This window comes from Patagioenas fasciata, chromosome 23, assembly GCF_037038585.1.
Source record: "Patagioenas fasciata isolate bPatFas1 chromosome 23, bPatFas1.hap1, whole genome shotgun sequence".
Taxonomy (NCBI): Eukaryota; Metazoa; Chordata; class Aves; order Columbiformes; family Columbidae; genus Patagioenas; species Patagioenas fasciata.
The window spans coordinates 8168222-8195485 of NC_092542.1; the positions used below are offsets into that span (position 1 = coordinate 8168222).

General features: G+C 55.8%; 2 protein-coding genes and 1 long non-coding RNA gene across 3 annotated transcripts; 2 read left to right on the plus strand and 1 right to left on the minus strand.

Annotated features, from left to right (window-relative positions):
- The first annotated feature begins 850 nt into the window (after positions 1–850).
- LOC139825533 (maestro heat-like repeat-containing protein family member 7) lies at positions 851–3882 on the plus strand. Its single transcript, XM_071798625.1, has 8 exons — positions 851–1199; positions 1397–1522; positions 1664–1743; positions 1858–1978; positions 2290–2379; positions 2771–2875; positions 3129–3297; positions 3668–3882. The coding sequence occupies exons 1-8, from the start codon at positions 1035–1037 to the stop codon at positions 3880–3882; spliced, it is 1071 nt and encodes a 356-aa protein (XP_071654726.1). The 5' UTR covers positions 851–1034.
- Positions 3883–4356: 474 nt separating this feature from the next.
- Positions 4357–7972, plus strand: LOC136111115 (uncharacterized). Its single transcript, XM_065855020.2, has 10 exons — positions 4357–4408; positions 4592–4746; positions 5061–5205; positions 5303–5440; positions 5632–5808; positions 6237–6392; positions 6559–6660; positions 7026–7128; positions 7384–7443; positions 7531–7972. Exons 1-10 carry the CDS (start codon positions 4364–4366, stop codon positions 7662–7664), a joined length of 1215 nt encoding a protein of 404 aa, XP_065711092.2. The 5' UTR covers positions 4357–4363; the 3' UTR covers positions 7665–7972.
- A 3164-nt stretch (positions 7973–11136) lies between these two features.
- On the minus strand, positions 11137–15129 carry LOC139825503 (uncharacterized). The gene is made up of 2 exons (XR_011735579.1): positions 15076–15129; positions 11137–11915 (listed from the first exon to the last, which is right to left on the minus strand). It is a non-coding gene; the product is annotated as an uncharacterized lncRNA (long non-coding RNA).
- Positions 15130–27264: the final 12135 nt, after the last annotated feature.

Genomic DNA, 27264 nt, shown 5'->3' on the forward strand with positions numbered 1-27264 from the left:
GCCTGTGCCTCCCAAGGGACATCCTGACCCTCCCTGCCCAGGCACAGGGTCACAGTGGGGCCCTTTGTGACGTCACTTGGTGACACCCACTGCCCCGCATGTGCTCAGCGCCACTGTGACCCCAGCCCACACTGTCCGACAGGACGGTACGGGACAGGGTGCGAGCACGGAGCTGGCGAGAGCCCCGAGCGTAGCCCACGTCTGTCGATCGGAGAATCTTCTTGGTTGGAAGCGACCCTTGAGATCATCGAGCCCAACCACAACCCAGCTCTAGCTGCCCCGGCAGACTCTGCTGCCCCCGGCAGACTTGGAGCAGGGAGATCCTGAGCTCAGCTCCCGTCTTTCCCCGACGAGGAGCACACGGGCGCATCCCACACCTTTCCCCGCTGCCTCTGGCAGAGCTGCAGCACCGAGGCGTTTGCCGAAGCGTCCGCCTTCTTCATCCGTAGTCCTTCCCCATTGACTGAAAAATGGCGGAGAGACCCCCCATCCGACCTAGGCTGGCCTGGCAGGAGAGACCCCCCAGCCGCCCCCGGGTGGCCTGGCAGGAGGAGGTTGGGGGTCCCCAGGAGGTCAGATCTCCACCGCAGCCCAACCAGGTGGATGCGGCCCAGCCACCGCAGATCGGTGAGTGAGGGGCCCTGATTGCCTGGGCGGGGGGGGCCCAGCGATCGCTCCCCGCTCCACACCAGGATCACGACTCCCCACACGCTGGCAGGGGGTTCCCATGGGTGGTGATGATGCTGCCTGAAGCCCAGGGCTGCTCCGAGCTGGGCGCCGGCCCCAGCACAGCCTCTGCGGGCAGAGGGGACCCAGCTCCTGCTGCAGGGCACGGGCAGCGAGAGGCAGCTGGGCGGGCAGGAGGCACCGTGCTGCGGGACGGGGACCTTTCCTGCCTGTCTGAAGCGAGTTCCTCACCCGCTGCACTGGGGGCTTTCCCCATCCTGCCTGGCTCCAGCATCGCAGCCCCTCTGCTGGGCACCCTCCAGCCCCCACACGCACAGGGAGGCTGTGCCGGGGCAGCGGGCACTGGGATGGACATGGGGCAGAGCTCCTTCCTCTGCTCTCTCTTGCCTGCAAACCCTCTGTGCAGCCCTCCCTGCTCTCCTCCTTTATTAGATGCCGATTCGTTACCCGCATATGAGGTGGAACCAGAACATGTGGACTCCATCGTGTCCCTTTTCAGCAGCCCAGACAAGGTAACCGCGGCCCTTTGGAAGGCGGCTGTGCCGGCGTCTGCTGGCAGGGGCTGTGCTGCGGGGTGCTGGAGGGCGCTGGCTGGGCAGAGCTGCTGCTCCCAGGTCTCTAATGGGCACTGCACCCCATGCTGCGGTGCCGCTGGCCGCGAGTCCTCATCTCATGCTTCCTGTTTGTCTCTCTGTCCCCTGGCTGCCAGGACGAGGAACAGAAGATGGAGTTCCTTAAATGCATTGCCATGATCTTCAGAGATGCAACATACAACGACTTGTCCCAGGGCCTAGACCTCTTCTGCCAGAGATACGAGCTGGTAGAGAATATCGAGGTGAGGGGATACCCGGCAGCGCTGGGGAAGTGAGCAATGCCCCCGGCACCGGCACCTGTGAGGACAGTGCTGGGCAGGGCCGGGGGCTGGTGGCACTGGGTGCTGGCAGCTGCCAGGTCCCATCCCGGCTGTGCTCTGCAGGTGCTGCTGGAAGAGGAGCCCAGGGACCAACTGCCCACAGTGGTGCAGCGGATTGCCGCATTTGCCATGGCCGACATGAGGTACCTGTCCATCCTTCCTGGGGACTCCTGCCCCAGAGCCCCGTGTCCACCTGTACGAGACCTCCAGGCACTGCTCCCAGCACCCATGTCCTACTGGCCCCTCTCTCTTTGTAGCTTCGTGGAGGAGGTGCTGGAAGGCAAAGATAGGAGCCACATCCAGGCCTGCTTCTCCAGCGTCTTCATGCTTCCTCCAAAAGAGGAAATGAGGGACCTGAAACCTTACCTCTACTTCATGGTAAGTGCTGGGGGAGCTACAGGAGCCCCAGTCCCTCTGGGCTGCTCTCTGGTCACCCCGTGCTGCGCTATGACCAGAGATCCCAGACAGGCTTTGCTTTCCCACTGTTGTCCCTTCCCCCGTTCCCGTGGGCCTGGCCTCATCCAGTGCCATGGGCTGCTCTGACAGCAGCAGATTATTTGCCCCTGGGTCTCTCCCAGGCACCGTGAAGCAGCGCACGAGTCCTCCCTTGGTGCTGGGACTTCAGATCAGTCTCTTGGGGTGAGGGGGATGGCAGGAAACGTGGCCATAACTCGTTGTCTTCCTTGCAGACCATGAAGGCTGTGGACAGCATGCTTGTGGCGTTGGTGCTCAACTCTCCTGCCTCTCAAGTCAGTGAGAAGATGCAGGATATCTTCCAGGTCTGGCGTGTGCAAAGAGTGGGCTTCACCAGGGCTGTTCCTCGCCCTGGGGCACGGGGTGTCCACTCTGGAGGTGACAGTCCCACCCGTGCCGTGCAGAGAGCGCTGCCGGGAGGGTGCCCACCTCCTTGGGGAGCCAGGGGCTGCCCACCAGGCTCTTCCGCAGCACAGTGGCCGCAGAGGGTGGCATCCGCCTTCCTGCCTGGCCGCAGGGCTGGCCCGGGGCATTTGTCCCAAGCCTGCCAGAGGACAGGAAGCCCATTACAGGCTTTGTTCCAGATCATAGGAAGCCTTAATAGACTAGGCCAGTCCAAGCCTGGACTTGAGCAGTGCTGCTTCTGCTGGAGCGGTGGCTGCTCCCAGGGCTCACCAGCAGCTTCTCTCTTCCCAGATGCTCTTGACTTTCAGCACCTCTGAGAGGGCATCTGTGCGGGAGAGGGCCGTGGGCAGGATGAGGCTGCTGAGCTTCTTGCTGACCAACTACTCCTCACTGAAGGTAAGGACCAGGCACTCCCTGCTCTGCCAGGACCCAGCTCTGCCCCAGTCCTGTGTTGGCCGGGACTGCCCAAGGAGCACCGAGGGAACCCAGGTCTGGCAGCTCTGCCTGCATGGGGCTGTTCTGGGATTGGGGTCTGCAGGGCCCTGCAAAGCTCTGACCACCCTTGATCCAGCCTTGGGCACATTCTTGGGTTCAGGGCTTTGGCCCCACATACCCTCAGCCCTTCTGCACTTCCTTTGCCCTTGTCCAGGCTGATCCGAATGAGGACAGAGATGATTCCGGTGCTGAGATCCAGATGCCAATCCTCGGACAGCTGCTAGGACATCTCCTCCTATTCCTGTCATTCAAGGAAGAAGAGACCAGCTGCTTGGCTTTGGACACTCTCTGTTTCCTCTTCCAATTCAAGCGTCAGCAGCACTGTAAGAGAAGCTGTGGTGGGATACATCCCTCTGCACAGCCACATCAGCCAGTACCTCTGCTTGTCTTCCTGGGTGTTGTGATGGACTCTTCTGCTGCTTCCTGGAGACAACACCATGTCACCAGCACTGTCCCTCCTCTGCTCCTGACCCGCAGCACTGCAGCCGTGCGAGACGTCCCCCACATCACTGCTATTCCAGCCATGGGGGACTGAACTGTGGCACTGCATGCAGAGCTCTAGGGCCTTGGAGTTTCCAGGGCCAGGAGCATTCGCACATGTGCACTGGAGGAGGGTCAGCCTTTCCGTGGCACTGCTCTCCACCACCTCCTCCCCTGACTGTTGGTCATAACCTCCCTGCTTGGGCATTCCAGGTTCAAAGCTCTGTCCGGTACTGGCGAAGCTGCTGTGTCTTACCAGCTCTTCTGTATTTCCCTGCTTTTTAGGCGTGACGCTGCCAGAGGAGAATGCACAGCTCCAGGAGGACTGGGAAGCCGAGGTCGCCTCCTTGACCTCTTCGTCCAGAGCTCCTCAAATTACCAAGGTAATGAGCTCCCCCCTTGCTGTGGCATCAGCAGGGGTCTTGTGAGAGCAAAGGCCTCCAAACTCAGGGGGCTGGTGTGGCCTCCCTGTCCCTGCTGAGAGGGTTCCTGCTGTCCCTGAGCAGGGACCATGCGAGGGCTGCTCTCCAGTGTCCCAGCAGCAGCCCCAGTCCTGCTGGCCACCAGCCAGCCCTGGTTCACGGCAGGACCAGCACCCTCTGCCCATGACTCCAACTCTCCCCCCTCACCCCGGGCCTCTCTCCTCCTCCTCCCCAGCAGTCCCTGCCGCCCCTGCTGCCAGCTTTGCCGCAGCACCCACAGCACCGCCGGGCGTCTCTGCAGGGCTGCTGGCACCGCCCGGCGAAGCAGCAGCACCAGGGCACTCGGTGTGACTTGGATTCGCTGCCTCCCTTCCTCCCTTAGCTCTTTGCAGAGCATCTCCAGCCTTCCGAGAGAACAGACATGGTCCTGGTGTTCATCGAAGCACTGACCGACTCCAGCACCTTTGACAAGAAGGCGACCAGAAACATGCTGGACATGGTCAAGAGAGACTGCGATTTCTGGCTGGTGGATGTAAGTGGCCTTTGGCTGGATTGCCCTTCGGCCCTGTCAGGCCTTGTTCTCCCTCCATTCATCTCTTCCTCTCAAATCCCAGTAAAGTGAAGCCACATGAAGGCGACAGAGAGGGATGGGGAGGGCAGTGAGGAAATGGCTGCACTCCAGTGGCAGCACCATCCTCACCTGTGTCTCCTCCAGGTGCCAAAGATCACGAGCTGCATCCACAAAACCCTGGGGTGCATCAACACGGCCCCAGCCCGGCAGAGAGTGGTGTCCCTAATTGTCTGGATGGCTGACAAGTGCCCTGGGGAGGTGGTGTCCACGCTGCTGACAATCGCACCACCAGCAGACAGGTACTGGCCCCAAAAGCCATGAGGACTTGTTCCCTGTGGGGGGAGGGACACAGAGCCAACAAATCCTGCGGGACACCCCCAAGGAGCAGGACCCTCCATCCCACCACGCTTCCCAGTGCTGGGGGTCAGCCAGGCCTGCAGCAACCACAGCTGAGCAAGCCAGCCCAGAGCCCCCCACTGTGCTCCTGCCAGCCCCACGGGAGCACCAGCTCAGCCTCTGCTGCTGCCCAGGGCATCCCCACCGTCCTGTAGTGCTGAGCCCGGCCACGCTGCTGTGGCCCAGGTTGCCCTGCTGACAGAGCGCTCTCCCGCAGCACTGCCCTGGCACTGTGGGAGGTGATGTTCTCCGTGCCTCAGACCCTGCAGAACGTGTTGAAGGAGCTGCACATCCAACTCCAGGACCGGCACCGTAGGGTCTTACATACATGCTGGGAGGACACATCCATCCTTCGCTTGGCTGTGAGTAACTGGATAAAGCTCCTGGTGCCCCAGGAGCTGCACAGTGCAGGGAGCCCCACCAGCTCTACCGGTCGCTCACTGTCGGCTTTGCTTTCAGATCCTGGCCAGCAGTGACCTGCAAGATGAGGAGTTTGCTCCAATGTACCTCATCATGAGGTTTCTGAGGCAGCGAAGACCAAAGGTGCTCTCCCTGGTGCTCAGGGGCTTGATGACGCTGTCAGAGAGAGAAGAGATGGTGAGTAGGGTCATGCCAAGGGAGCCGTGGTGGCAGCCAAGGGTGCAGTGGGTTCGGGCTTGGCCTGGGCTGGCAGTGGCTGGGGTGCCTGCTCCAAAGGCCCTCCCTGCCATGGTGGGGCCTGCTGGCTGCCTGGGGAGCTCTCCAGACATGGACCTGGTCCCAAGAGGGAAACTCTCTTCTTCATACAGGCCAGAAAAATGAAGGTCATGCTGCCAGACCTGTCGTGGGTCCTGCAGTACGGCAATAACGTCATCAAGACCAAGGCTCTGGTGGTCTTCAGAAACGTGATGGCTCAGCTGGAGAGGGAGGAGGCCAGCCCCATCGCCGTGGTGCTGGCAAAGCTTCTCCTGCCCTTCTTTGATGACGTAAGGCTGGTGTATAACCCTGAGCCTGGTGGGTGAGAACTGGGCAATGACAGCTGCCCTGCAGCCCGGCCACGCGGAGCAGGGGCTTCTCCTCCGCTTTCTCCCCGGGGCTCTTGTGGGATGGTTTCTGGTTCTGCAGCCCAGCCCAGCTGCTCCCTGCCAGCTGCTCCCACAGCTCCTCCCCACCATGGCTGCTGAAGCTGGTGGGGCATGCTGGGTGGTTGGGAGAGCACTTTGACGCACAGGCACTGCTTAACAAGTCTCTTGAGTGGCCTTTCGTGGACCCAGGGCCACAGATCTGGCCACAACTGCAGTGTGCACAACGCCGCCCTGGAGCATCTCCCCTCACATCAGCCGTGCAGGAGCTTCTGCTCCCCGTGGGCAGAGAGCTGCTGGTGCTCAGGTCCTACTGTGCTTCTCCCTCCCAGGAGCTGAGCCAGCTGAGAAAGATCTCCATCAGCCTCTTCAGGGACCTGATGAAGATGGTGGTGGAGAACGACAAGAGAAAGATGAAGAACACGGTGCAACTTGGCCTGCTCCCTCTCTTCTTCCACATGAGTGACCAAGTGCAGAGCGTGGCCAAGGTGCGGATTTCAAAGCTGAGCGGTGATGCAGGGAAGAGACCCCTGGACGTTTGGGACCCCTGCTCCCTAAGGGCAGAATCACCCCGGGAACAAAGCCCAGAGGAGGGGGACACCAGGTCTCCTTCCCCAACCGTGGTGCCATCTCCCAGCTTCTGCTGTTCCGTAGGTGGCCAGGGAAGCCCTCCTGGATGCAGCAGAGCTCCTCAAGTGGAAACAGCTCGGACATCTCGTGCAGACTCAGCAGACATGGAGGACTGGAGAGAGCTTGGTGAGGACAACCCCAGGGCCCAGGGCCCAGGCTGGACGGGGCTGCCCCACATGTCTGTGCTGTGGGCTCTGCAGATGTGCCTCGCCTGTCCTGCTGCAGCCCTGAGCTGCATCCTTGTTCCCTGAACTCAAGAACAGAGCCCCCAAGGGCTCTTCCCTCTGCCCCGCAGCCAGCGGGAGGGAGGGCGCTCAGCACCCCTGGGACCCCTCGGCCTGTGTCTGTCTTCAGCCTCAGCCCCACAGGGCTCCTGGCTGGGACACGGGAATGGTCGGAGGGGAAGGGGAATGTGGGTTCCTGGGAGGAGGGACTGGTCCGGCCAGCTGGGGAGGGACAGTGAGGTGCTCACACCCGTGTGCTCTCTCCAGCTGGAGCGGGACAGGAGCAGGGCTCAGGAGCTCTTGAGGCAGAGCCTGCCGTACCTGAGGGACCCTCAGACCAGCTTGCAAGAGGCCGCCTTGAGGTTCATTGGTGAGTCACAGCCCCCAGGTCCCCCTTTTGGCAGCCCGGCCCCAGTCCCCGCCGCTGCCCTGGCACCAGGAGCAGCCCTGTGGCTGCCAGAGCCCCGGCTGCCCCGTGCAGGCCCTTGGCCTCCCCTCCCAGCCCTGCCCACGCAGGTGGCCCTGGTGGCCGCCTCGCTCGGTCCCACCAGCTCGGCTCCCGGTCTCCCCTGGGGTCAGCGCTGATGAGGGGAGGGAGCAGGGGCTGATGGAGCTCTGTGCCCAGGGCTGGCTGTGCGGCACCTGAGGGACCCAAGCAAGGAGAGTCTGTCTGAGATCTGCAGAGGTGAGCAGGGAGCGTGGTCGGGAGGGGATGCCTGGGGGTCTCTGCAGACATGGGAGCTCATTTGGGCTCTGCTTCTTTCCCTTGCAGCCATTCAGCCCTTGGAGGAGGAGACTGACCCCTCCATCAGCTCCCTGGCAACCCAGACCATTGTCACCGTGTGCTCTTCATGGAAGCGGCCAAGATCTCGATGGAGCCTGAGAGCCCTGTGCTGCTGGCGCTAAACCAGGTGGAGGAGCAGCTCTTCTTGAGGAAAACGGCTGGATTTTAATAAAGAGCCCTTCTTGAAGTTGGGTTGGATGTGTGCCTTTTCCAAGGACCCCAGAACCTCTCTGAGTGCTCTGGTACTTTCGAGAGCACAACCCAGGATCATGAGCAAGGGTGATGGAGCAGACAGGAGCACTTGCAATGAGCCATTCCAGCAACTGAGATGAATCTCACTGAGCCACTGAGGTTTGTTCCTGGAGTCACACACAGAAATGTCAGGGTCTGTCAGGCGTCCATGTCTGAGCTGGCCTCGTGAACTCCTTCTGCACCCAGGAGTGTTCAGAGACAGAGTCTGTCCCTTTTAAACACAGAGGCAGGAGTCACATTTTCCCTCTGGCCTCCCGTTGCCACTCCCAATGGACGGGAGGCACCTCAGCCCTGCGCTGTGTCACCTGCTCTGCACCCATCTGAGATGTCCCATGGCAGAAAGAATGGACACAAGGACCTTGGGTGAAGGAATCACATCCCAGTGCTGCATGCAGGCAGTGAACAATGGGATGTTTCTTCCAACATGAAGTGACCTCAAGACCTTGTCTGTGCCACAGGCCTTCATGGAACCCCAAGGAATAGTTGATGGTGTTTGTGCTCACTCGGGTTCATGTCACCTGACGTACACGGTGTGCATGCTCTCATCTCAGCTGTACAAAGCAAACACAGACTGCTGAATACTCATTCAGTGTCCATGCATGGAGGGAAGAACAGCTTCTCTGGGTGAGAGGCCAGTGCTGGAAATGGTGGATTTGAGGGGACAGTGCACGGTGATTGACCTGAGGCTCCTTCCGTGGGGTGTCCAGTGCACAGGGGCACAGCCCAGCCCCTGCTCTGCTGGTCCTGCAGGTCTCTGGCAGGAGGCCTGGCTGTGAGAGGACACTGCTGTACCAGCCCTGCACACACACACTGTTCAGCTGTACAATGATGTTGCACCTGTGGCCACTTGTGTGGCCGTGTTCTTGGGAGAATCTCTGTACGAACACCTAAATCTTCCCATCCTGCCCACAGGAGATCACCTTTCTCTCCGGAAAGGCTGTTGTGAGGCCAGCTCTGTCACAGCAGTGCCCATTGCCTGTCCCTGCCTGCGCTCACAGCACTGACACACAGCAGGACGGGGACCAAGCTGCCAGAGCACTCAGGCCTTGCACCAACACAAGGGATGAGAAGGAGAGTGGGGGAGTGGAACCAGAACAGCTCTGGAAGAACAAGCAGCAGCAGAGGGTGTGAGGTCACTGTCAGTGTAACCAATGAGCACACAGCAGTGGCAGTAGAGGGTGTGAGGTCACTGTCAGTGTAACCAATGAGCACACAGCGGTGGCAGTAGAGGGTGTGAGGTCACTGTCAGTGTAACCAATGAGCACACAGCAGTGACAGTAGAGGGTGTGAGGTCACTGTCAGTGTAACCAATGAGCACACAGCGGTGGCAGTAGAGGGTGCGAGGTCACTGTCAGTGTAACCAATGAGCACACAGCGGTGGCAGTAGAGGGTGCGAGGTCACTGTCAGTGTAACCAATGAGCACACAGCGGTGGCAGTAGAGGGTGTGAGGTCACTGTCTGTGTAACCAATGAGCACACAGCGGTGGCAGTAGAGGGTGTGAGGTCACTGTCAGTGTAACCAATGAGCACACAGCAGTGGCAGTAGAGGGTGCGAGGTCACTGTCAGTGTAACCAATGAGCACACAGCAGTGGCAGTAGAGGGTGTGAGGTCACTGTCAGTGTAACCAATGAGCACACAGCAGTGGCAGTAGAGGGTGTGAGGTCACTGTCAGTGTAACCAATGAGCACACAGCAGTGGCAGTAGAGGGTGTGAGGTCACTGTCAGTGTAACCAATGAGCACACAGCGGTGGCAGTAGAGGGTGTGAGGTCACTGTCAGTGTAACCAATGAGCACACAGCAGTGGCAGTAGAGGGTGTGAGGTCACTGTCAGTGTAACCAATGAGCACACAGCGGTGGCAGTAGAGGGTGTGAGGTCACTGTCAGTGTAACCAATGAGCACACAGCGGTGGCAGTAGAGGGTGTGAGGTCACTGTCAGTGTAACCAATGAGCACACAGTGGTGGCAGTAGAGGGTGTGAGGTCACTGTCAGTGTAACCAATGAGCACACAGTGGTGGCAGTAGAGGGTGTGAGGTCACTGTCAGTGTAACCAATGAGCACACAGCAGTGGCAGTAGGAGGAGCAGTGCTCTCGTCACCATGACACCCCATGGCCATGGAGCTCGGTGCCGACTGTCCATGTGCTGTCACAGGGTCCCCAGGAGGTACAGGAGCTGCCCAGCCCCGTGCCCTTTCCCAGCTGCTGCTCCCAGCACAGCGGGCTCTGTCACAGGGGCTGTTTCCTTCCCTTCCTGACACAGCCCCGGTGCAGTCCCAGCCCCCTGGGTCTTATGGCACCGGGGTCACTGGACACCCTCACCTCGGGCTCTTGGATGTGCCAGTCGCAGCACATGCTCAGTGCTCCTGGTCCGCACTCAGAGCTCAAGGGGTGAACAAACTGTTTCCCCCACTACAGCCAGCCCTGTCCTGTGATGTTCTACCACTGCAGTGATGTGGCACCTGCAGCGGAGCCGTCCCTCATTTATGGTCATGAACGGCGCTGGAGAAGTTCATTGGAGGACTGGGGAGGGGAGATAGCTCCCCATAATGTCTAAAAAGGTACTGCTGCTTCGATTGTCTCCTCCTGTAACTGAGGGAATCTGCAGAGATATATTGCCCTCCCGTCATCATTATCATTGCTGCCACGAGTCCCTGGAGCTGTGGCAGGGAGTGCGGCACAGAGGGAGGTGCCATCAGGGCAGGAGGCTCAGGATGGGCACAGAGGGACTGCTGTGCCCTCAGACGCTGTGGCTGCTCCTCTGGGTACAGCTGTGCAGGGGTAAGTGCTGACTCCCTTGTCCTACTGCCCAGGGCCAGCGAGTACCTGTGTGGTCATGGGGATCTGTCTGGGAATGGGGTTCCTTTGCAGGTGCTGCTGAGACAGGGAGCAGAAGGTGCTCAGATCCATGGAGCCTGTGCCCTTCCCTGTATCTGTCTGGGTGGCACAGAGTATCTTCTTGAACAGGGCTCCCGTGTTCTGTGCCTGGCTGGATTCACAGACCCCCTGTCCTGGGGTACCTTTGGGGACCCCTTGTCCCCAGCACTCTGCCTCTGGACCAGCGGTGGCCTCACTGGCGATGGCAGCACCCAGAGATCCCCAGGGCACTGCCACCCTCTGGGGTGCCCCGGAGGGTTTGTGTGCTGCTCACTGCCCCTTGTTCAGAGGGAAACCGGACCCCACGAGGGCAGTTTGTGCCCCCCAGAGAGAAGAGGACGGGGACACCTGCAGTAGAGACATGTCCTTCTGCCCTGCTTTTGTTAAAACCAAGTTTCTCTTTTAGTGAATTTGCCTGTCAGCTAAACCCTTCATACCGGCTGCATTTTCCTGGAGAACCAGACACATGTTTTGGTAAACCTTGCAATGGAATGCAAACTTATTGATAAGCACGGATGGACATCTCGTGAGAGGGGTAACGAGAAACCGGTGACCAAGAGACTGACCAACGGTGTGTGACATTCCATTCACGTGAATACTTCATATAAAAGCGGGAGATCACGAGGATCTCATCCCTTTCCCTTTGCCCTTTTCTTTTTTCCCTTCTGCTTATGACCGACATTAGGAGAGGACCTTGCTGGTTGTCCCTGCGAACTGGGGCCAGTGCCAGACTGAATCCAGCTCCGGTTGGCTGCAGAGTCCAGTCCAGGACTTTGGGTGCCTGCCCTGCAGTTGCTGAGACTTTCAAGATTGGTTTTGTGTAGTTTGTATTATTTTCTCTGTTCTTATCGGTAGCAGAGGGAAGAGGTGGGGGATTCGGTTGCGGGCACACGCTCCCACGTCTTCACCAGGGGCTGGGGGATGACTGGCTCTGCTCAGCGTGGGGTGGACGTGGGGCTTCTGCCCCTCACCTTTGCTCTGGAAAGGCCTCCTCTGCCTTCGTGTCTCATTGTAATGGTGCTTGTTAGCAGCGGGTCCCAGTCTTCCTCACGTCCAGCTCTCCTGCTCACCTGAGCTGTTTCCCCTCGCTCAGCAGTGCGGTGCCGTTAGTGCGGGAAGCGGCTGTGCTGCCAGCAGAGGGGTTCTGGAGAGCCCTTGAGACTTGGGCCTTGTGGGAAGTGCGGTTGTGATCCGTGCTGAGATGTTCAGAGTGCACAGATACAGCCAAATGAGGCACGGACTCCGAACCTGGAAAAAGGAAAAAGGTGGTTAAGTTCTGTGTAAAAAGTTATGAAGCTTGGTTAGCGCGTTACATTGATAGAGGGAACTAACGTTTTAAGGGTTAAGCAACTACACTACTAACAAGCTAACATTCTAAGCCACATAATGAATATCTAGTTTAGAGCTGTATGTAACCGATTGTGCTAAAAAGAGCAGGACTTCATCAAATGCCGAGATCGCCACAGCACCAGCTGCAACCTTGAGGAGACGAGATGGCCAAGATTTACAGCAAAAAGTGGGTGACAGTCTGGTCTCAGTCGGTTTGGCCGCTTGGGTTCCAGCCAGTTCCTCATAATGAGCCAAAGGTACAAATCCACTGTGAGGAAGCTGAAGGAGCCTTCATCCAAAGACCCCAAGGACCCCTCCTCAAATTCACCCAGTGCCACTGCGCAGGCGAACAGGGGAGGGCCAGGGAGGGGCTATGGAAATGGTGACCTGAGACTCACTTTATGAACATGTACGGGCGTTCCTGGGGTCATTATGGACATGGAACACCTGGTGGTTCATAGAGCCCCATAAGTGCCGCAACCAGGAGTCCGGGGGGACCCATAGAGCGGACCCAGGCGTCCGGGGGGACCCAGGAGTGCCGCAGGGACCCAGGAGTTCGGGAGGGACCCTGTCTCTATGGTCACTTGTGGGGCACTAGGTCACTTATGAGCCACTTATGAGTCACTTATGGGTCTCTACGGGGCACTAATGGGGAACTTGTGGGTCGCTATGGGGCACTTGGGGGTCACTAACAGGCACTTATGGGGCACTTATGGGTCGCTAAGAGTCACTTATGGGGCTCCATGGAGCACTTGTGGGGCACTATGAGTCATGTAGGGGGCACTGTAGGTTATGGGAGGGGACCCAGGCATCCGGGGGGACACAAATAGGGGACCCAGGCGTCCGGGACAGACCCAGGAGTACCCCAAGGGACTCAGGAGTTCAGGGAGGCACTCCTGGGTCCCTTGGGGCACTCCTGGGTCCCTTCCGGACCCTCGGATCCCTGTACGGGTCCCGGATTTGATTCCCCCCTGGACGCCTGGGTCCCCTATTTGGGTCCCTCCCGGACGCCTGGGTCCTTTCTTTGGGTCCCTTCCCTGATCTCCCAGGACTCAGGGAGGGACCCAGGAGTGCCCCAAGGGACCCAGGAGTTCGGGATGGACCCAGTCTCTATGCATCACTTATGGGGCACTAGAGGTCACTTATGTGGCTCTATGGGGCACTTATGGGGCTCCATGAGTCACTTGTGGGGCACTATGGGGCACTGGGGAGACGCTATGGGGCACTTGTGGATCTATATGAGTTGCTTATGGGGCTCCATGAGTCACTTGTGGGTCAGTATAGGCCTCTTTTGGGGTTATATGGGTCACTTATGGGGCTCTGTGAGTTATTTATGGGGCACTATGGGTCACTTATGGGGCTCTATGGGGCAGTTATGGGGCTCCATGAGTCACTCGTGGGGCGCTATGGGGCACTGGGGAGACGCTATGGGGCACTTATGGGTCTCTGTGAGTCACTTATGGGGCTCTATGGGGCACGTATGGGGAACTTGTGGGTCGCTATGGGGCACGTGGGGGGTCACTAAAAGGCACTTATGGGGCACTATAGGTTACTTATGAGGCTCCATGGGGCACTTGGGGGTCACTAACAGGCACTTAGGGGGCACTTGTGGGTCGCTAAGAGTCACTTATGGGGCTCATGAGTCATTTGTGGGGCACTTACGGGGCTCTATGGGGCAGTAATGGGGCTCCATGGGTCACTTGTGGGGCCCTATGGGGCAGTGCGGAGACGCTATGGGGCACTTATGGGTCTCTGTGAGGCACTGATGGGGCCCTATGGGTCACCTATGGGGCACTATGGGTCACCTATGGGGCTCTATGGGGCACTGATGGGGCTCTCTGGGGTACTTATGGGGCTCTATGGGGCACTGATGGGGCTCTATGGGTCACTTATGGGGCACTATGGGTCACTTATGGGGGTCTATGGGGCACTCTATGTCTCCCCCAACCCACTGGAGAACCCCAACACCCTTCTGTTCATCCACACGCACGACTCCTCGGTCCCTCCCGAACTCCTGGGTCCCTTGGGGCACTCCTGGGTCCCTTGGGGAACTCCTGGGTCCCTGCCCGGACTCCTGGGTCCCTTGGGGAACTCTTGGGTCCCTCCCAAACTCCTGGGTCCCTTGCGGCACTCCTGGGTCCCTCCCGAACTCCTGGGTCCCTCGGGGCACTCCTGAGTCCCTCCTGAACTCCTGAGTCCCATGGGGCACCCCTGGGTCCATTCCGAAATCCTGGGTCTCTTGGGGCACTCCTGGGTCCCTTCCAAACTCCTGGGTCCCTCCCCAAACTCCTGGGTCCCTCCCCGAACTCCTGGGTCTCTTGGGGCACTCCTGAGTCCCTCCCTGAGTCCTGGGTCCCTTGGGGAACTCCTGGGTCCCTCCCGAACTCCTGGGTCCCTTGCGGAACTCCTGGGTCCCTCCCGAACTCCTGGGTCCCTCCCGAACCTCTGGATCTTTTGGGGTTCTCCTGGGTCGTTCCCTCAGTCCTGGGTCCCTTGGGGCACTCCTGGGTCCCTCCTGAACTCCTGGGTCCCTTGGGGAACTCCTGGGTCCCTCCCGAACTCCTGGCTCCCTTGGGGCACTCCTGGGTCCCTCCCGAACTCCGGGACAACCCCCCAAACAATCAATTATTGGGGTCACTGTCGCTTTAAGAGCCGGGAGGGGGCGGGGCCTCGCGGAGGGGGCGGAGTCACGCTCTTTATCGTTCAGCCAATCAGCGGCCGGGGGGCGGGGCGCCCTCAGGCCTAGCCCCGGACGCCTGGGTGCTCTCTGGGGGGTCGATAGGTTAATTACCCCCACCCCACCAATTAGCGGCTCCCGCTCTTTAGGAATTGAGTTTATTGGTTACTACGTTAATTAAACGTTGGCCCTTAACGAGCCACGGGGTTCATTAATGAGCAGATTCCCCCACTCATTAATTCAGCCCTTAACGAGCGGCTTTTCTCTAGGTGTTCATTAATTGGGTTCCTTAACGAGCTGCTTCTCCAGATGTTCATTAATTGCTTTCCGACCTCATTAACCTCAATCCAGCTCCTCAATCAGCCCCATCCCCTCATTAGCGCTAATTAGCTCCTTAACGACCTCCAGCTCCGTGACGGCCAAGATGGCGCCGTTGTCCCCGCCTCCTCTTCGGCGCCGTTCGGAAGCGCTCGGGTGTCCCCGCCTCCTCTTCGGTGCCGTTCGGAAGCGCTCGGGTGTCCCCGCCTCCTCTTAGGTGCCGTTCGAAGCGCTCGGGTGTCCTCGCACGCTCTTCGGGGCCGTTCAGAAGCGCTCGGGTGTCCCCGCCTCCTTTTAGGTGCCGTTCGGAAGTGCTCGGGTGTCCTCGCACGCTCTTCGGGGCCGTTCGGAAACGCTCGGGTGTCCCCGCCCGTCTTCGGCGCCGTTCGGAAGCGCTCGGGTGTCCCCGCCCGTCTTCGATGCCGTTCGGAAGCGCTCGGCTCTCCCCGCCTCCTCTTCGGCTCGCCCCGGCAACGCTCGGGTGGTGCCGCCCCTGCTCGTTACCCTTCGGCTCTTTCCGCCACCTTCGGCTCTTTCCGTACGCGCTTCGTCTCTCTTCTCCCTGCGCCTTCGGCTCTTTCCGTCCTTGCTTCGGCTCTTTCCGTCCCCTCTTCATCTCTCTCCGCCTTGCTCCTTCGGCTCTTTCCGTCCCCTCTTCGGCTCTTTCCGCCTCCTCTTCGTCTCTCTCCGCCCTGCGCCTTCGGCTCTTTCCGTACCCGCTTCGGCTCTTTCCGGCCTCGCCACCTTCGTCTCTTTCCGTCCCCGCTTCATCTCTCTCTGCCCTGCACCTTCGGCTTCGGCTCTTTCCGTCCCCGCTTCGTCTCTCTCCGCGCTGCGCCTTCGGCTCTTTCCGTCCTTACTTCGGCTCTTTCCGTCCCCGCTTCGCTGTCCCCAAGCCCATGCCCAGATCCCTGGGGGGATCTCTAGGGTGTCTATGGGGCAGCCTGGGGGTTTTGGGGTGCTAACGTGCTGCAGCCGCGCTCTCGGTGTTTCCTGCAGGGGTGGGGATGGGTTTTGTCCGAGCGCCGGATCCCAAAAGCCGGGGTGCGGGAACCCCAGTGATAGTAATCGACCTTACAAGATGATTTTTTTTTTCTATGGAACAGGACAGAATGGGTCTTCCCTGAATATCGCTGGATCTGTTACAGTTGAATTAATATTAGGATAGCAACCAACCCTGTAGCCATAGAACTCTTGTAATCAGTAACCAAACTCTGTTCTTAAAGCTGACATAGATTTATGGTATATTCTTATAAGGCAGGTAACTGTAACCGAGCCTTATTCTTAAGGTGGACATAGATTTACGATATATTCTTTTAAAGTTGGTACCGTAGAAAATAACTGATAATTGTAGCATCTTTTAGATAGGAAGTTTGTGTTATTATAGGTGTGGGATATGCTAATGGTTGTCAGGGGTGTAATGAATATGTATGTGACCGACTTGTATAATAAGGTATGGTCTGAATCAGCTGTTTGAAGCTTTGGGTGCGAACCCCTGGTTTCCCAGCGCTGAAATAAAGCACCGCATAGAACTACGTCCGTGGTTATGTGTCCTGATTGCTGACATTTTGGCGACCCAGATGGGACCTCGTGAGCATTGCTGAGACGGATCGCGTCTCGATCCTGCTCCGGCCGGCACCGAGGTATTCTTGGGGAGTGCATCGGACGCGACCGGCTCTCCGCTGCTCACGACGGACCTCTGATTGGTAAGAAGGTGCTTTATCTGTTGTTTTCCCTGGATTATTGGGTACCCATCTGGTCTGGTTCTGTTCTGGTCCTGTAGCCTGCTGGTCAGGCATTTGGTAGCCTGCCGGTCAGACGCGGCAAAAGCCACGCTCGGTTGGGCAGGGAACTCCCGGGGTATTGCCCAGGCCGCCGTCCGTTAGACCGAGGGAAACCTCTGCAGGTTCGGCATCTGGTTCTGGTTCTGGTTATTTAAGCCACAGGCTCGGCACCTGGTTTGGTCTGGTTATTTGCGCTCACCTGATCTGGTTATCTGTGCTGTTCAGGACCTGGTCTACAGTTTTAGCAATTTGATCTGTATTTGCTGTTGAAACTGGTGGTTTGATCCGTCTTTACTGCTGTTCTGGTAAAGTTATCTGTGTGTTACCTTTCTGTGTTAATCGTCTGTGTGTTACCCTTTTGTGTTGATATGAGCGATACAAAGATGTCACCATTGGACTGTTTGTTGAAACATTGGAAGGAGGGTGGATTTGGACAATCAATGAGTCAAAAGAAATTAATTGAATATTGTACTCACTGCTGGCCTGAGTATGACTTGCCTAATGAAGTACGGTGGCCACCGGAGGGTACTTTAGAACCTGGAACTATTAGTGAATTAATGAGGTTTTGTCAAAGGGAAGGTAAATGGGATGAGGTACAGTACGTGGATCTCTTTTTCTATCTTGTACAAAAACAGGACTGGAGGAAGGAATGTGGGTTAATGTTAGTGCGGAGGAGCGGTACTAATGATAAATGTACGGGCTGTACGGCAGAACAGAAATGCATGACGTGTTTGGCAATAGAAAGCAGCCGCGGTAACGCCTTAGATCTGCCGTGTTTGGACGTTGCGCCTTCAGAAACTGAACCCTCTGCACCTAAACCCCTTAAACCCTCGGCACCTGTGCGTCTTACTGAAAGTGATATTGATCCCAGTGTGGATGTGGGGGCAGCAACTGGTGCAAAAGGAGTAACAACTACACCAATATCCCAGAGGACTAGGAACAGAGGAAAGGAAGCCCAAAAGGGGGGTGGACTGCCAAATGTAATAGCACCCCTGCGACAAGCAGTAGGAGTGGGGGGAGAGCCGGTTTATGTAAAAGTCCCATTTTCACCAGGAGATTTAATGATCTGGAAACAATCAGCTGGTCCTTACCCGGAAAACCCGGACAAAGTTGCAAGGATAATTAAAATGATAATTAAAACGCAGAATCCTGATTGGGATGATTTGCAAGTGATTCTTGACACTTTGATGGATTCTACAGAAAAGGATATGGTTATACGGGTAGCAAGAGATAGAGTAAGGGAGGATATTCGGAATGGAACAGTGGGCGGTAATGTTGATGAAAATTTCCCAAAAGAGGATCCCCGATGGGATTATAATACTGGGGGTGGTCAGCTTCGCCTCCGGAGGTATCAGGACTGGTTATTGATCGGTGTTCAGACTGCTATGCCGAAACAAATGAATTGGTCAAAATTGTATAGTGTTAAGCAGGAAAAGAACGAATCCCCTTCAGCCTTTTTAGAAAGATTGAAGGAAACTGCAAAGAGATATACGGATTTAGATATTGAAACAGAACAAGCAAGGGTTCAGTTGGCTTTGATCTTTTTGGGACAGTCTCAGGATGACATTTGGAAGAAATTACAGAAACTGGAGGGGGCACAACTACGAGATCTGGATGTTATGTTAGAAACAGCCTGGAAAGTTTATAATAATAGAGAAAAGGAACAGTCGAGGCGTTCTCAGCAAGACTTGTTGGCCCTGCTCCAAGGGCAAGGCAGGGGAATAGGAATGGAAGCCCGTGGTAGAGGAACCAGAGGCGGCCGAGGGCGCGGTTTTCGGAATGTTCAGGGAACTCCTTTAAGACCTGTTGTAAAGCGTGGTATAAATCAATGTGCTTATTGTAAGGAGGAAGGACACTGGAAAAATGAATGCCCGAACCGTCCGGGCTCCACGAGTCAGGTACCAAGTGCAGCAGGGAATGCAATACAAACTATGGTGTTGGGGGAGTATAATAATAATAGCAGCTGACTATATGGCAGCACAAGAACGGAAACCCAGAATAAGGAACCCCTGGTGACAATACACGTGGGGGACCAGGATGTGAGATTTTTAGTGGATACAGGGGCTACTTATTCTGTGCTAAATTCCTTACAGGGAACAATAGGTCATAAAATGACAACGATTGTTGGTGCCAAAGGGAGGGAAGAAGTACGGCCATTCCTGCAACCCTTAGATCTGTGTTTTGGAGAAAAGGAATTAACCCATGAGTTCTTATATGTTCCAGATTGTCCAGTTTCCCTTCTAGGACGGGATGTATTGACCAAATTGGATGCTGTGATAACATTCGAGAATGGAAACCTGGTAATGAAAATTCCAGAATCCAAGGTAGGACAAATCCAGTTATTAAAAGAAAACCTGGTAGTGGAAATACCACAAGCTGTGGAGGAGGCGGTGATCCCCACGGTGTGGGCGACTGACACACCTGGGAAATCGAAAACAGCCCAGCCCGTAAAAGTGGAATTAAAGGAAGATGCCAGGCCAGTACAGTTGAGGCAGTACCCACTGAAACTAGAAGCTAGGTTAGGAATAGTTCCTCTAATTGAAAAATTTTTGAGATATGGAATTCTAGAGGAATCTGAATCACCTGCACTGGCCTGGCTGCCTTGCTGACTTCCAGGTAACAGACCACCCCTGCTCTGCCCACATCCAAACCCTGTCCTTTCCTCACAGAAAACAAAGAGGATGGACAGGCAGAACCTGCCCTGGGTAAACCCCGTCACCTTATCTTCCAGACACCCAGAAATGGGGTCCCAGCGGACATGTTCTGGGGCACAGCCCTTAGTTCCCCTGCTCACCCATTGGCCATTCTGAAAAGTGCACACACTGTGTGAGAGCTGCCAGTGGTCAGGGAGTCCCCCCAGTCTCCATGAGCTTTCCAAGATGGTGCAGAGTGGCCTCACTGTGATATCGTCCTGCTGTCTCAGCTCCTGCGATGCTGCCCCTGCTGTCCCATAGACTGGAAAGGATTGTGGTAGTTCCAGTGACCCCTGACTTGATCCACATCTTCTGCTGGTTGTTCTGCCTTAAGTCACAGAGGCCTGGTAGACCTTGCTGGTGAAGCGGGAGAACAAGAGGACACAGGGATTCTTACCTCTTACTCTTCTTATATTCATCAGTGGCCACACCGTGTCTTTGTTTCTCCTTTAATTGTTCCTGCAGTAGTAACAGCTCATTATAGGTCCTTGAATTCCCTTACAGGTCTGGACTCAGCTCTGATCTGGACAGTTGTTGTGCATGGAGGCTCCTGTCCTTGCAGACCAGATGAACTCACTTCTGCCACCCTGCCTGGCAGTTCGTTCCACCCGTGTCACAGCTCTGTCTGCAGCACTGACAGCTCCAGCTCCCCAGTCAGGTCCCTGACTGAGGCCATTGCCTCACATCTGGGCTGAACCACCCCAGCTGTGGCACCAGCCCAGCTCTGACCTGCCACAGGAAACCTGGTACCAAGTGTCCAAGAGCCCATGTGTGCAAAGGCTTTGCCTCAGAGCACAGACATGGCATGGCCAAAGATTGATGAATGTCTCTCTAGACATAGGATATAAAACCAGAATACAATGCCTTAACTCATTCAACTGAAGATATTCCTCCTCTAGCTTTGAGGAATTAGATACTTTGCTGTAAGATTCCTGGTGTCCTGCCTAATGATGGGACAAGAAAATATGATTCTCATAGTGCTTTATTTTTTTAAACTAAATCTACAGTGCTAGAAAGAAGTGTCTCTGAAGAGGAGAGAGAATCAACATCACTGATTACTTCAACTTTGAAGTTGTGCCCCTGGAGCCCCAGAGGCATGTGGAGGGAGCCCAGAGGGGACAGAGAAAGGGACATCATGGGCTGCTCCTGTGCTGCTGAGCTGGGCTGGGCTCCTGGGACAGAGGGAGCTCCTGGCAAGCGGCAGCGCTGCAGAGAGACAGCTCTGCCCAGGAGCAGCTCCTCTGCACACGCAGCAGGGCTGAGGGCTCTGCCTGCAGCACTGAGGGCACAGGAGGCAGGCACAGAGAGGGGAAAGGCAATGTAGGTGTCTGCTTGCTGAGGGCTCATTGAGAGACAAATCTTCACAGTCCTTACATGGTAAGTCTCTAGCTGTTGGACAATACTGCTGCATTTCCTGGAGAGAGACCCTAAAGATGATACATCCCACAATTTACAGGATCTGTCAGGTCTCTCTCACAGTATCTCTGCTGTAGAGAAGAACACACTCCAGAGCAGGGCTTCCCTGCGGCATCATCAATGGGAAAGGGCATCATGGCACCTTCTGCTGAGGGTGACTGCAGGGGGAGCTCCCAGGGGTGCCCAGGGCTGTCCTGCAGAGCAGGGTCCCTGCACCCCAGGGCTGTGCCGGGGCAGGGACTCTGCCACCTGCCAGGGTCAGCGCTCAGCCTGCCCGGGGAGATCCCAGCAATACTGAGGGGAGAAGATGTCACATGAAGGAGCAAACGCTATAGGGCAGGAAATGTGTTTCTGCTGTGGAGAGGGTGCTCTGTGGGTCAGGGCTGCTCACAGCTCGAGATCACCCCAAGATTTTTCCAAGGGGATGCCTCAAGGACAAGATCAGTGCAAGGATTACCAGACAGAAATGGAGCTTTCCTGAGCCTCTCTTTTCAGTTTCCTATCCCAAGGGGTGGGGGTGCAGGAAAGGATAAAGTAAAAATGAGCTCTCATGCTTAAACAAGTCACTGAGACTCCTGAACTGCAACTGTGAGTGATCAGTACATCTGCCAGAAGGCTCATACCATCCCTTCACCACCCCTCTGCCTCTGCACAGCACCTGCATCACCTTGGCTGGACCCGTCAGCCTAGTCTGACCTGTCCTGTTTTCCAGCCTGCAAACAGGAAGATGCCCCCAGGCAGTGCCCTGTGAACAGGCAGGATCTGTAGGGCCAGGGGGAGGGCACAGAGGGTGGGATGGGGTCTGTGAGCACTGACAGGGAAGAGACATGGACAGGGAAACACCTCCCAGGGGGAGAATCTCCAGGCAGCAGCGAAATGATCAGAAATGAGAGGGAACTGAACCTGGAATTGTTATGGGAGGGAGAACAGAGAAAAGTCCCTGTGATCCCCTGCAGTGCAGATCCCTCCTGTGAGCAGCCCCCTGGCCTCCTGTCCCACCCAGCAAAGCCTCTGCCCTCAGGGCCGGGGGCTCCAAGGCATGGAGCAGCTCCTGTGCAGCCAGAGCTCCAGTTCCTCTGCAGAGCACAGGGGCTGAGAGCAGCTGCCCGGCAATGTTGGTGTCTGGGAGGTGGCTGCACCGCTGGGGAAGGGTGACGCTGTCTGAGTGCCCGGCTGCCTCTGCCCTGGCCTCTCTCACACCCACCCTCACCGCATTGTCCTTCTTGCTCCCCTGCTCTGGGTCACTGCTGTTGGGATCTTGTTCTTGCTCTCAGGCTCTCTGGGGATGGGAGTTTCGGCTGCAGAGTCACAGCCTGATCTTGTGGGTCCTTTTCTGCAGGTGTGTCCACGGGAACATGTGTCCCAGCTTTGCTCTGACCTGTGGGGTGTGGGCAATGCAGTCTGTGGGGCTGGGAGTGAGCTCAGTCTCCCTGAATCAAATGCCATCTTTAGGACCCTTGATTGTCTCGTTAAGGTTTCCTTCCAAGCTGTGAGCATCCATCCAGGATGCCAACCTGTCCAACAGCATCTGTGTGTTATCTGAATCCCAATGTAGAAGCACAGAAATGAAGCAACAGACAAAATGCTGTTTGGTTTGTGAAACAAAATCGTGTGTGTCCTGGGCTAAACGTGGGGTGCTGAGACCTTAGGAAAAGGTGAGACATGTCATGGTGTGAGATGGATCCCTCTGCTCTCAGCAGTGCCTGTTGGCTTTTCAGGGTAACATGGGAGTGTGATCAGGCTCCATCTCAGAAAGGTGCCAGCCCAGGGCAGCTGGAGCAGGACAGAGGGACAGACCAGCTGCCCTCACTCTGCACTGACCCACAGGCATCCTCTGGTCTCGCAGGACTCGCTCTGTTCTCCCTGAGTGCAGCAGAAATGCTGAGGGTTTCTGACACCCAACAAAATTCCCCAGGGTGGGAGCGGGGAAGGAGCTGCAGAAACACCAAACCTCTCCAACTCAGTTTCTCAGGCCTGGGGTGCAGATGCTGACAGCCCCTTCTGCACCAGGAGCGGTTCCAGCTGACAAAGCTGAACCCCAGGACTGGCCCCTGCCCACCCAATCACACAGGGTCACGCTGACTGATCAAGAGCCCCTGGGCAGAGACCCTGCTCTTCATTGCACACTCATCAAGCACTGACGTGGGCTCCAGCCAGAACATTCTCCTGGAAAAAAGAAAAGTGTCTCTGTCTGTGACGGGGTGGGAGGGTCTGTGGGAAATGTCCTTGGTTTTTCCCAGAGAAGTCTCCCCTAACTTGTCACTGTCCTTTCCTCCTTGCACAGGTCCTCATGCCCACAGGCAGCAAATGTCCAACAGCAGCTCCATCACCCAGTTCCTGCTCCTGGCATTCACAGACACACGGGAGCTGCAGCTCTTGCACTTCTGGCTCTTCCTGGGCATCTACCTGGCTGCCCTCCTGGGCAACGGCCTCATCATCACCACCATAGCCTGGGACCAGCACCTCCACACCCCCATGTACTTCCTCCTGCTCAACCTCTCCGTCCTTGACCTGGGCACCATCTCCGCCATTGTCCCTAAATCCATGGCAAATTCCCTTTGGGACACCAGGGTCATTTCCTATGCAGGATGTGCTACCCAACTCTTTTTGTTTTTATTTTTCATTTCAGCAGAATATTCTCTCCTCACCATCATGTCCTACGACCGCTACGTTGCCATCTGCAAACCCCTGCACTACGGGACCCTCCTGGGCAGCAGAGCTTGTGTCCACATGGCAGCAGCTGCCTGGGCCACTGGGTTTCTCTATGCTCTGCTGCACACGGCCAATACATTTTCACTGCCACTGTGCAAGGGCAATGCCCTGGACCAGTTCTTCTGTGAAATCCCCCACATCCTCAAGCTCTTCTGCTCACACCCCTACCTCAGGGAACTGGGGCTTATTGTGGTCGGTGCCTGTTTAGCATTTTCGTGTTTTGTGTTCATCGTGGTGTCCTATGTGCAGATCTTGAGGGCCGTGCTGAGGATCCCCTCTGAGCAGGGACGGCACAAAGCCTTTTCCACCTGCCTCCCTCACCTGGCCGTGGTCTCCCTGTTTGTCAGCACTGGCATGTTTGCCCACCTGAAACCCTCCTCCATCTCCTCCCCATCCCTGGATCTGGTGGTGTCTGTTCTGTACTCGGTGGTGCCTCCAGCAGTGAACCCCCTCATCTACAGCATGAGGAACCAGGAGATCAAGGATGCCATGTGCAAACTGATGACTGATATTTTCCTGAAGCAGTAGTCTTCTTGTCACCTTCTGCATAGCAGTTATAAAACAATTCATTGCATTACATCTTCTTTTTTTGTGTGGTTTGTTTGTTTCTTTGTGGTTTGTTTTTCTTCTTTAATTTTTCCTTTTTTTTTTTTTTTTGTGGTGGTTTATTTTTCGTCACTAGAATATTGTCATCCCCTTTGTAATTCACTCTGTTATGTGCCTTTCTGTCTGAGTGGATTTTTAAATAAAGAGTTGTTTTTATGTGTTTAACCATAACAAAGGTCACCACAAATATTTGGGAATATTTCCTGAAACCCTTACTCCAAGGTATTTTTGGAGCTGCAGGGACAGTTTGTGTGTTTGTATGGAAGGAAATGAAGTCCAGGTATGGCAGTGTCACTGGGGAGCACCATCTCTGGATCTTTGGGGGCTGTTTTTTTTCCACTTCCACAGTTTCCTTCCCACCTCTTGTGTTGGTTCAAGGCTTGAGTGCTCTGGCAGCTTGGTCACCATCCTGCTGTGTGTGAGACCTGTAACCGCAGGCAAGGACAGGCAATGGGCACTGCTGTGACAGAGCTGGCATGCATAATGAAGGGTGATCTCCTCAGGGCAGTGCCTGTATGTTTATGTGTTTTTACAGAGTTCCTCTCAAGAACAAGCCCAAGAAAGTTGCCCACAGATGCAAACCCCATTGTACAGCTGAACAGTGTGTGTGTGCAGGGCTGGCACACAGCAGTGTCCTCTCACAGCCAGGCCTCCTGCCAGAGACCTGCAGGACCAACAGAGCAGGGTACGACTGGTGCCCGTGTGCACTGGACACCCCTTTGGAAGGAGCCTCAGGTCAATCATCATGCACTGGCCCCTCAGGACTACCATTTCTAACCCTGGCCTCCCACCTTAGCTCAGAGAGGTTGTTCTTCTTTCCATGAAGATACATTGAATGAATAGGTCTGAAGTCCATGTTGCACTGTACAGGTGAGTTGTAAACATGCACATCATGTATGTGAGGTGAGATGAACCCAAGTGAGCACAAATGCCATCAGCTGTTCCATGAGGGTACCATGAAGGCCTGCTTCCTTGAACTGGGATCTTCTTCCTTGAACCAAGGTCCATGTGTCCATTCCTCATGATGTGGGAAATCTGAGATGAGTACAGAGCAGGTGACACACCAAAGGTATGAGATACTTCCCATCCTTTGAGTGTCATACCAGGAGGCCAGAGGGACACTGTGACTCCTGCCTCTGTGTGAAAAAGGGACAGACTCAGTCTCTGAACATCCCTGGGTGCATAAGGAGTCCAGGAGGGCAGCTCAGATGCAGATGCTTGATGGAACCCTGATATTTCTGCTTGTGACTCGAGGAACAAACCCCGTTGGATCAATGAGATTCATCTCAGCTGCCTTGGACAGGATCATTGCAAGTGCTCCAGTCTGCTACGTCACCCTTAGCCATGATTCCGGATTGTGCTCTCAAATGTGTCATAGAAACCAGAATGATTCTGGGGTCTTCAGAAAATGCAGACCCATCTTCAAGAAGAGCAGGAATAGGAACTGGGAGAATTACAGGCTGGCCACCCTACCTCCCTCCCTGGGAAGGGGATGGGACATGTGGTCCTGCAGCCATTTCCAGGAATGTGAAGGACAAGGAAGGTATTGCTGAACCCAAATGGACAGGGGAAAGAAAGGCATGTTGTGTACAGGGTGTTTGGAAGGCTCAGACATGGTCTGCTTCTGGCCAGAGTGGTGCTGATGGGGCTCAAGAAGTGGATGCTGGGTGGGAAGTTGGCTGAACCATCAAGCCCAAATATCATCAGTGGTACAAAGTCCTTTGTGCAGTCAGTTACTGGTGTCATCTCTCAGTGACCAGCACTTGGACCACGCTGTTGAACATCTTAATTCTCATCTTCTGTGACATAACACAGAGCACGAGAAATCACCCAGAAGGAGCAGGAGATCAGTCCATCTCCTTTTGTTTCAAGGAACAGAGCATGAGAGTGGAGACACATCAGTCAATGTATGGAAATACCAGGGTGAGAGCAAGGGGAGGAAGTGAGATGGGTGACTACAGCCTGCAGTGGGACAGTGTAGGACAACCTGTGGTGGAGATGGCAAAGGGCACTGGCAAGGCTGGATGTCACCAAGAGAACCCAAGTCTTTGTCCCCTTGGCTACGGCCATCGCCTCTGCCACCAAGGCCTGTGAGGAGACATGTTGTCCTCAGGCACTGGGGCACCTCATGGCCTCCTTGCACACCCCCAGTAGGGCTGGGAGCTGTCACACCATTGTCCTTCACTCAGCATCACACAGCCCACATCCCCCTGGCCCAGGAAGAGCCCTGAGCAATGTGTGAGGGACAGGATCTGCCTTCCCAGGGGCTGGGGGTCAGGCCTTGGCCTCTCTGCTTCACCCAACAAAACCAGGCTTTTCTCAGCACCTCAGCTGCCTGCACATTTCCCTTTGTTTTTCTGCCACCATGGCCTCCAAGTCTCTGCTCTAACGAGTCCCTGGGGAGGCTCTGCTGGTACTTGCCCTCAGTGGAACTCATTAATACTTCAAGGTACTTAGTACTTTTTTCTTCTGGTTTTGACTTCTGGAAAGGTTTGTGCAATCTCCTCTCAGCACCTGAGTAACCTTCAAGGACTGAGCACCAAATGCACCATGGGGCTCATTACAGAGAAGAAAGCTCTAACAAACCATGTCTCTTCTTGTAATTTCCTTCCAGTCTTGTACTGTGAATTAGAAAGCTTTCTTTTTGTAATCATGGTGAAAGATTTAAAGAGCTTCTAATAAAAAATGTCTTTTTTACTGTAAAGGGTGTATTTTATTACTCTTCAGTTTGCAGAAGACCTGATTGCAGCATTATCTGATGTTGATCCACGGTCTCTCCTAAGGAGGTCTGGACTGGCTGGAGAAGCTGTCCCTTGAGCTCTCACACTGTGTGCACAACCTTGCTCCTCACCTCCCCAACCCCATCGTTTCTCTCATGGCCCCCTGGGCCTTGCATCCCTTTTCCTTACACCAGACTTCTCCCCTGCAGTCTGCAGCTGGATGTGCCGGCTCCTTTGCACCAGCTCCCACCTGCTCTCCTTGGAGACCTGGCTGCACACAGCAAACAGGGGCTTTGCTTTACCTTTGAACAATCGAAATAACACTGATAAGAGTAATGGTTA

Bases quoted from the DNA above. Each gene is read 5' to 3' on its own strand.
- LOC139825533 (XM_071798625.1), top strand. From the start codon at position 1,035: ATGGACATGGGGCAGAGCTCCTTCCTCTGCTCTCTCTTGCCTGCAAAC. The intron at 1,523-1,663 runs GTGAGGGGATAC...TGTGCTCTGCAG, and splicing joins AGCTGGTAGAGAATATCGAG to GTGCTGCTGGAAGAGGAGCC. The intron at 2,876-3,128 runs GTAAGGACCAGG...GCCCTTGTCCAG, and splicing joins CCAACTACTCCTCACTGAAG to GCTGATCCGAATGAGGACAG.
- LOC136111115 (XM_065855020.2), top strand. From the start codon at position 4,364: ATGCTGGACATGGTCAAGAGAGACTGCGATTTCTGGCTGGTGGAT. The intron at 7,129-7,383 runs GTGAGTCACAGC...CTCTGTGCCCAG, and splicing joins GGCCGCCTTGAGGTTCATTG to GGCTGGCTGTGCGGCACCTG. The intron at 7,444-7,530 runs GTGAGCAGGGAG...TTTCCCTTGCAG, and splicing joins TCTGTCTGAGATCTGCAGAG to CCATTCAGCCCTTGGAGGAG.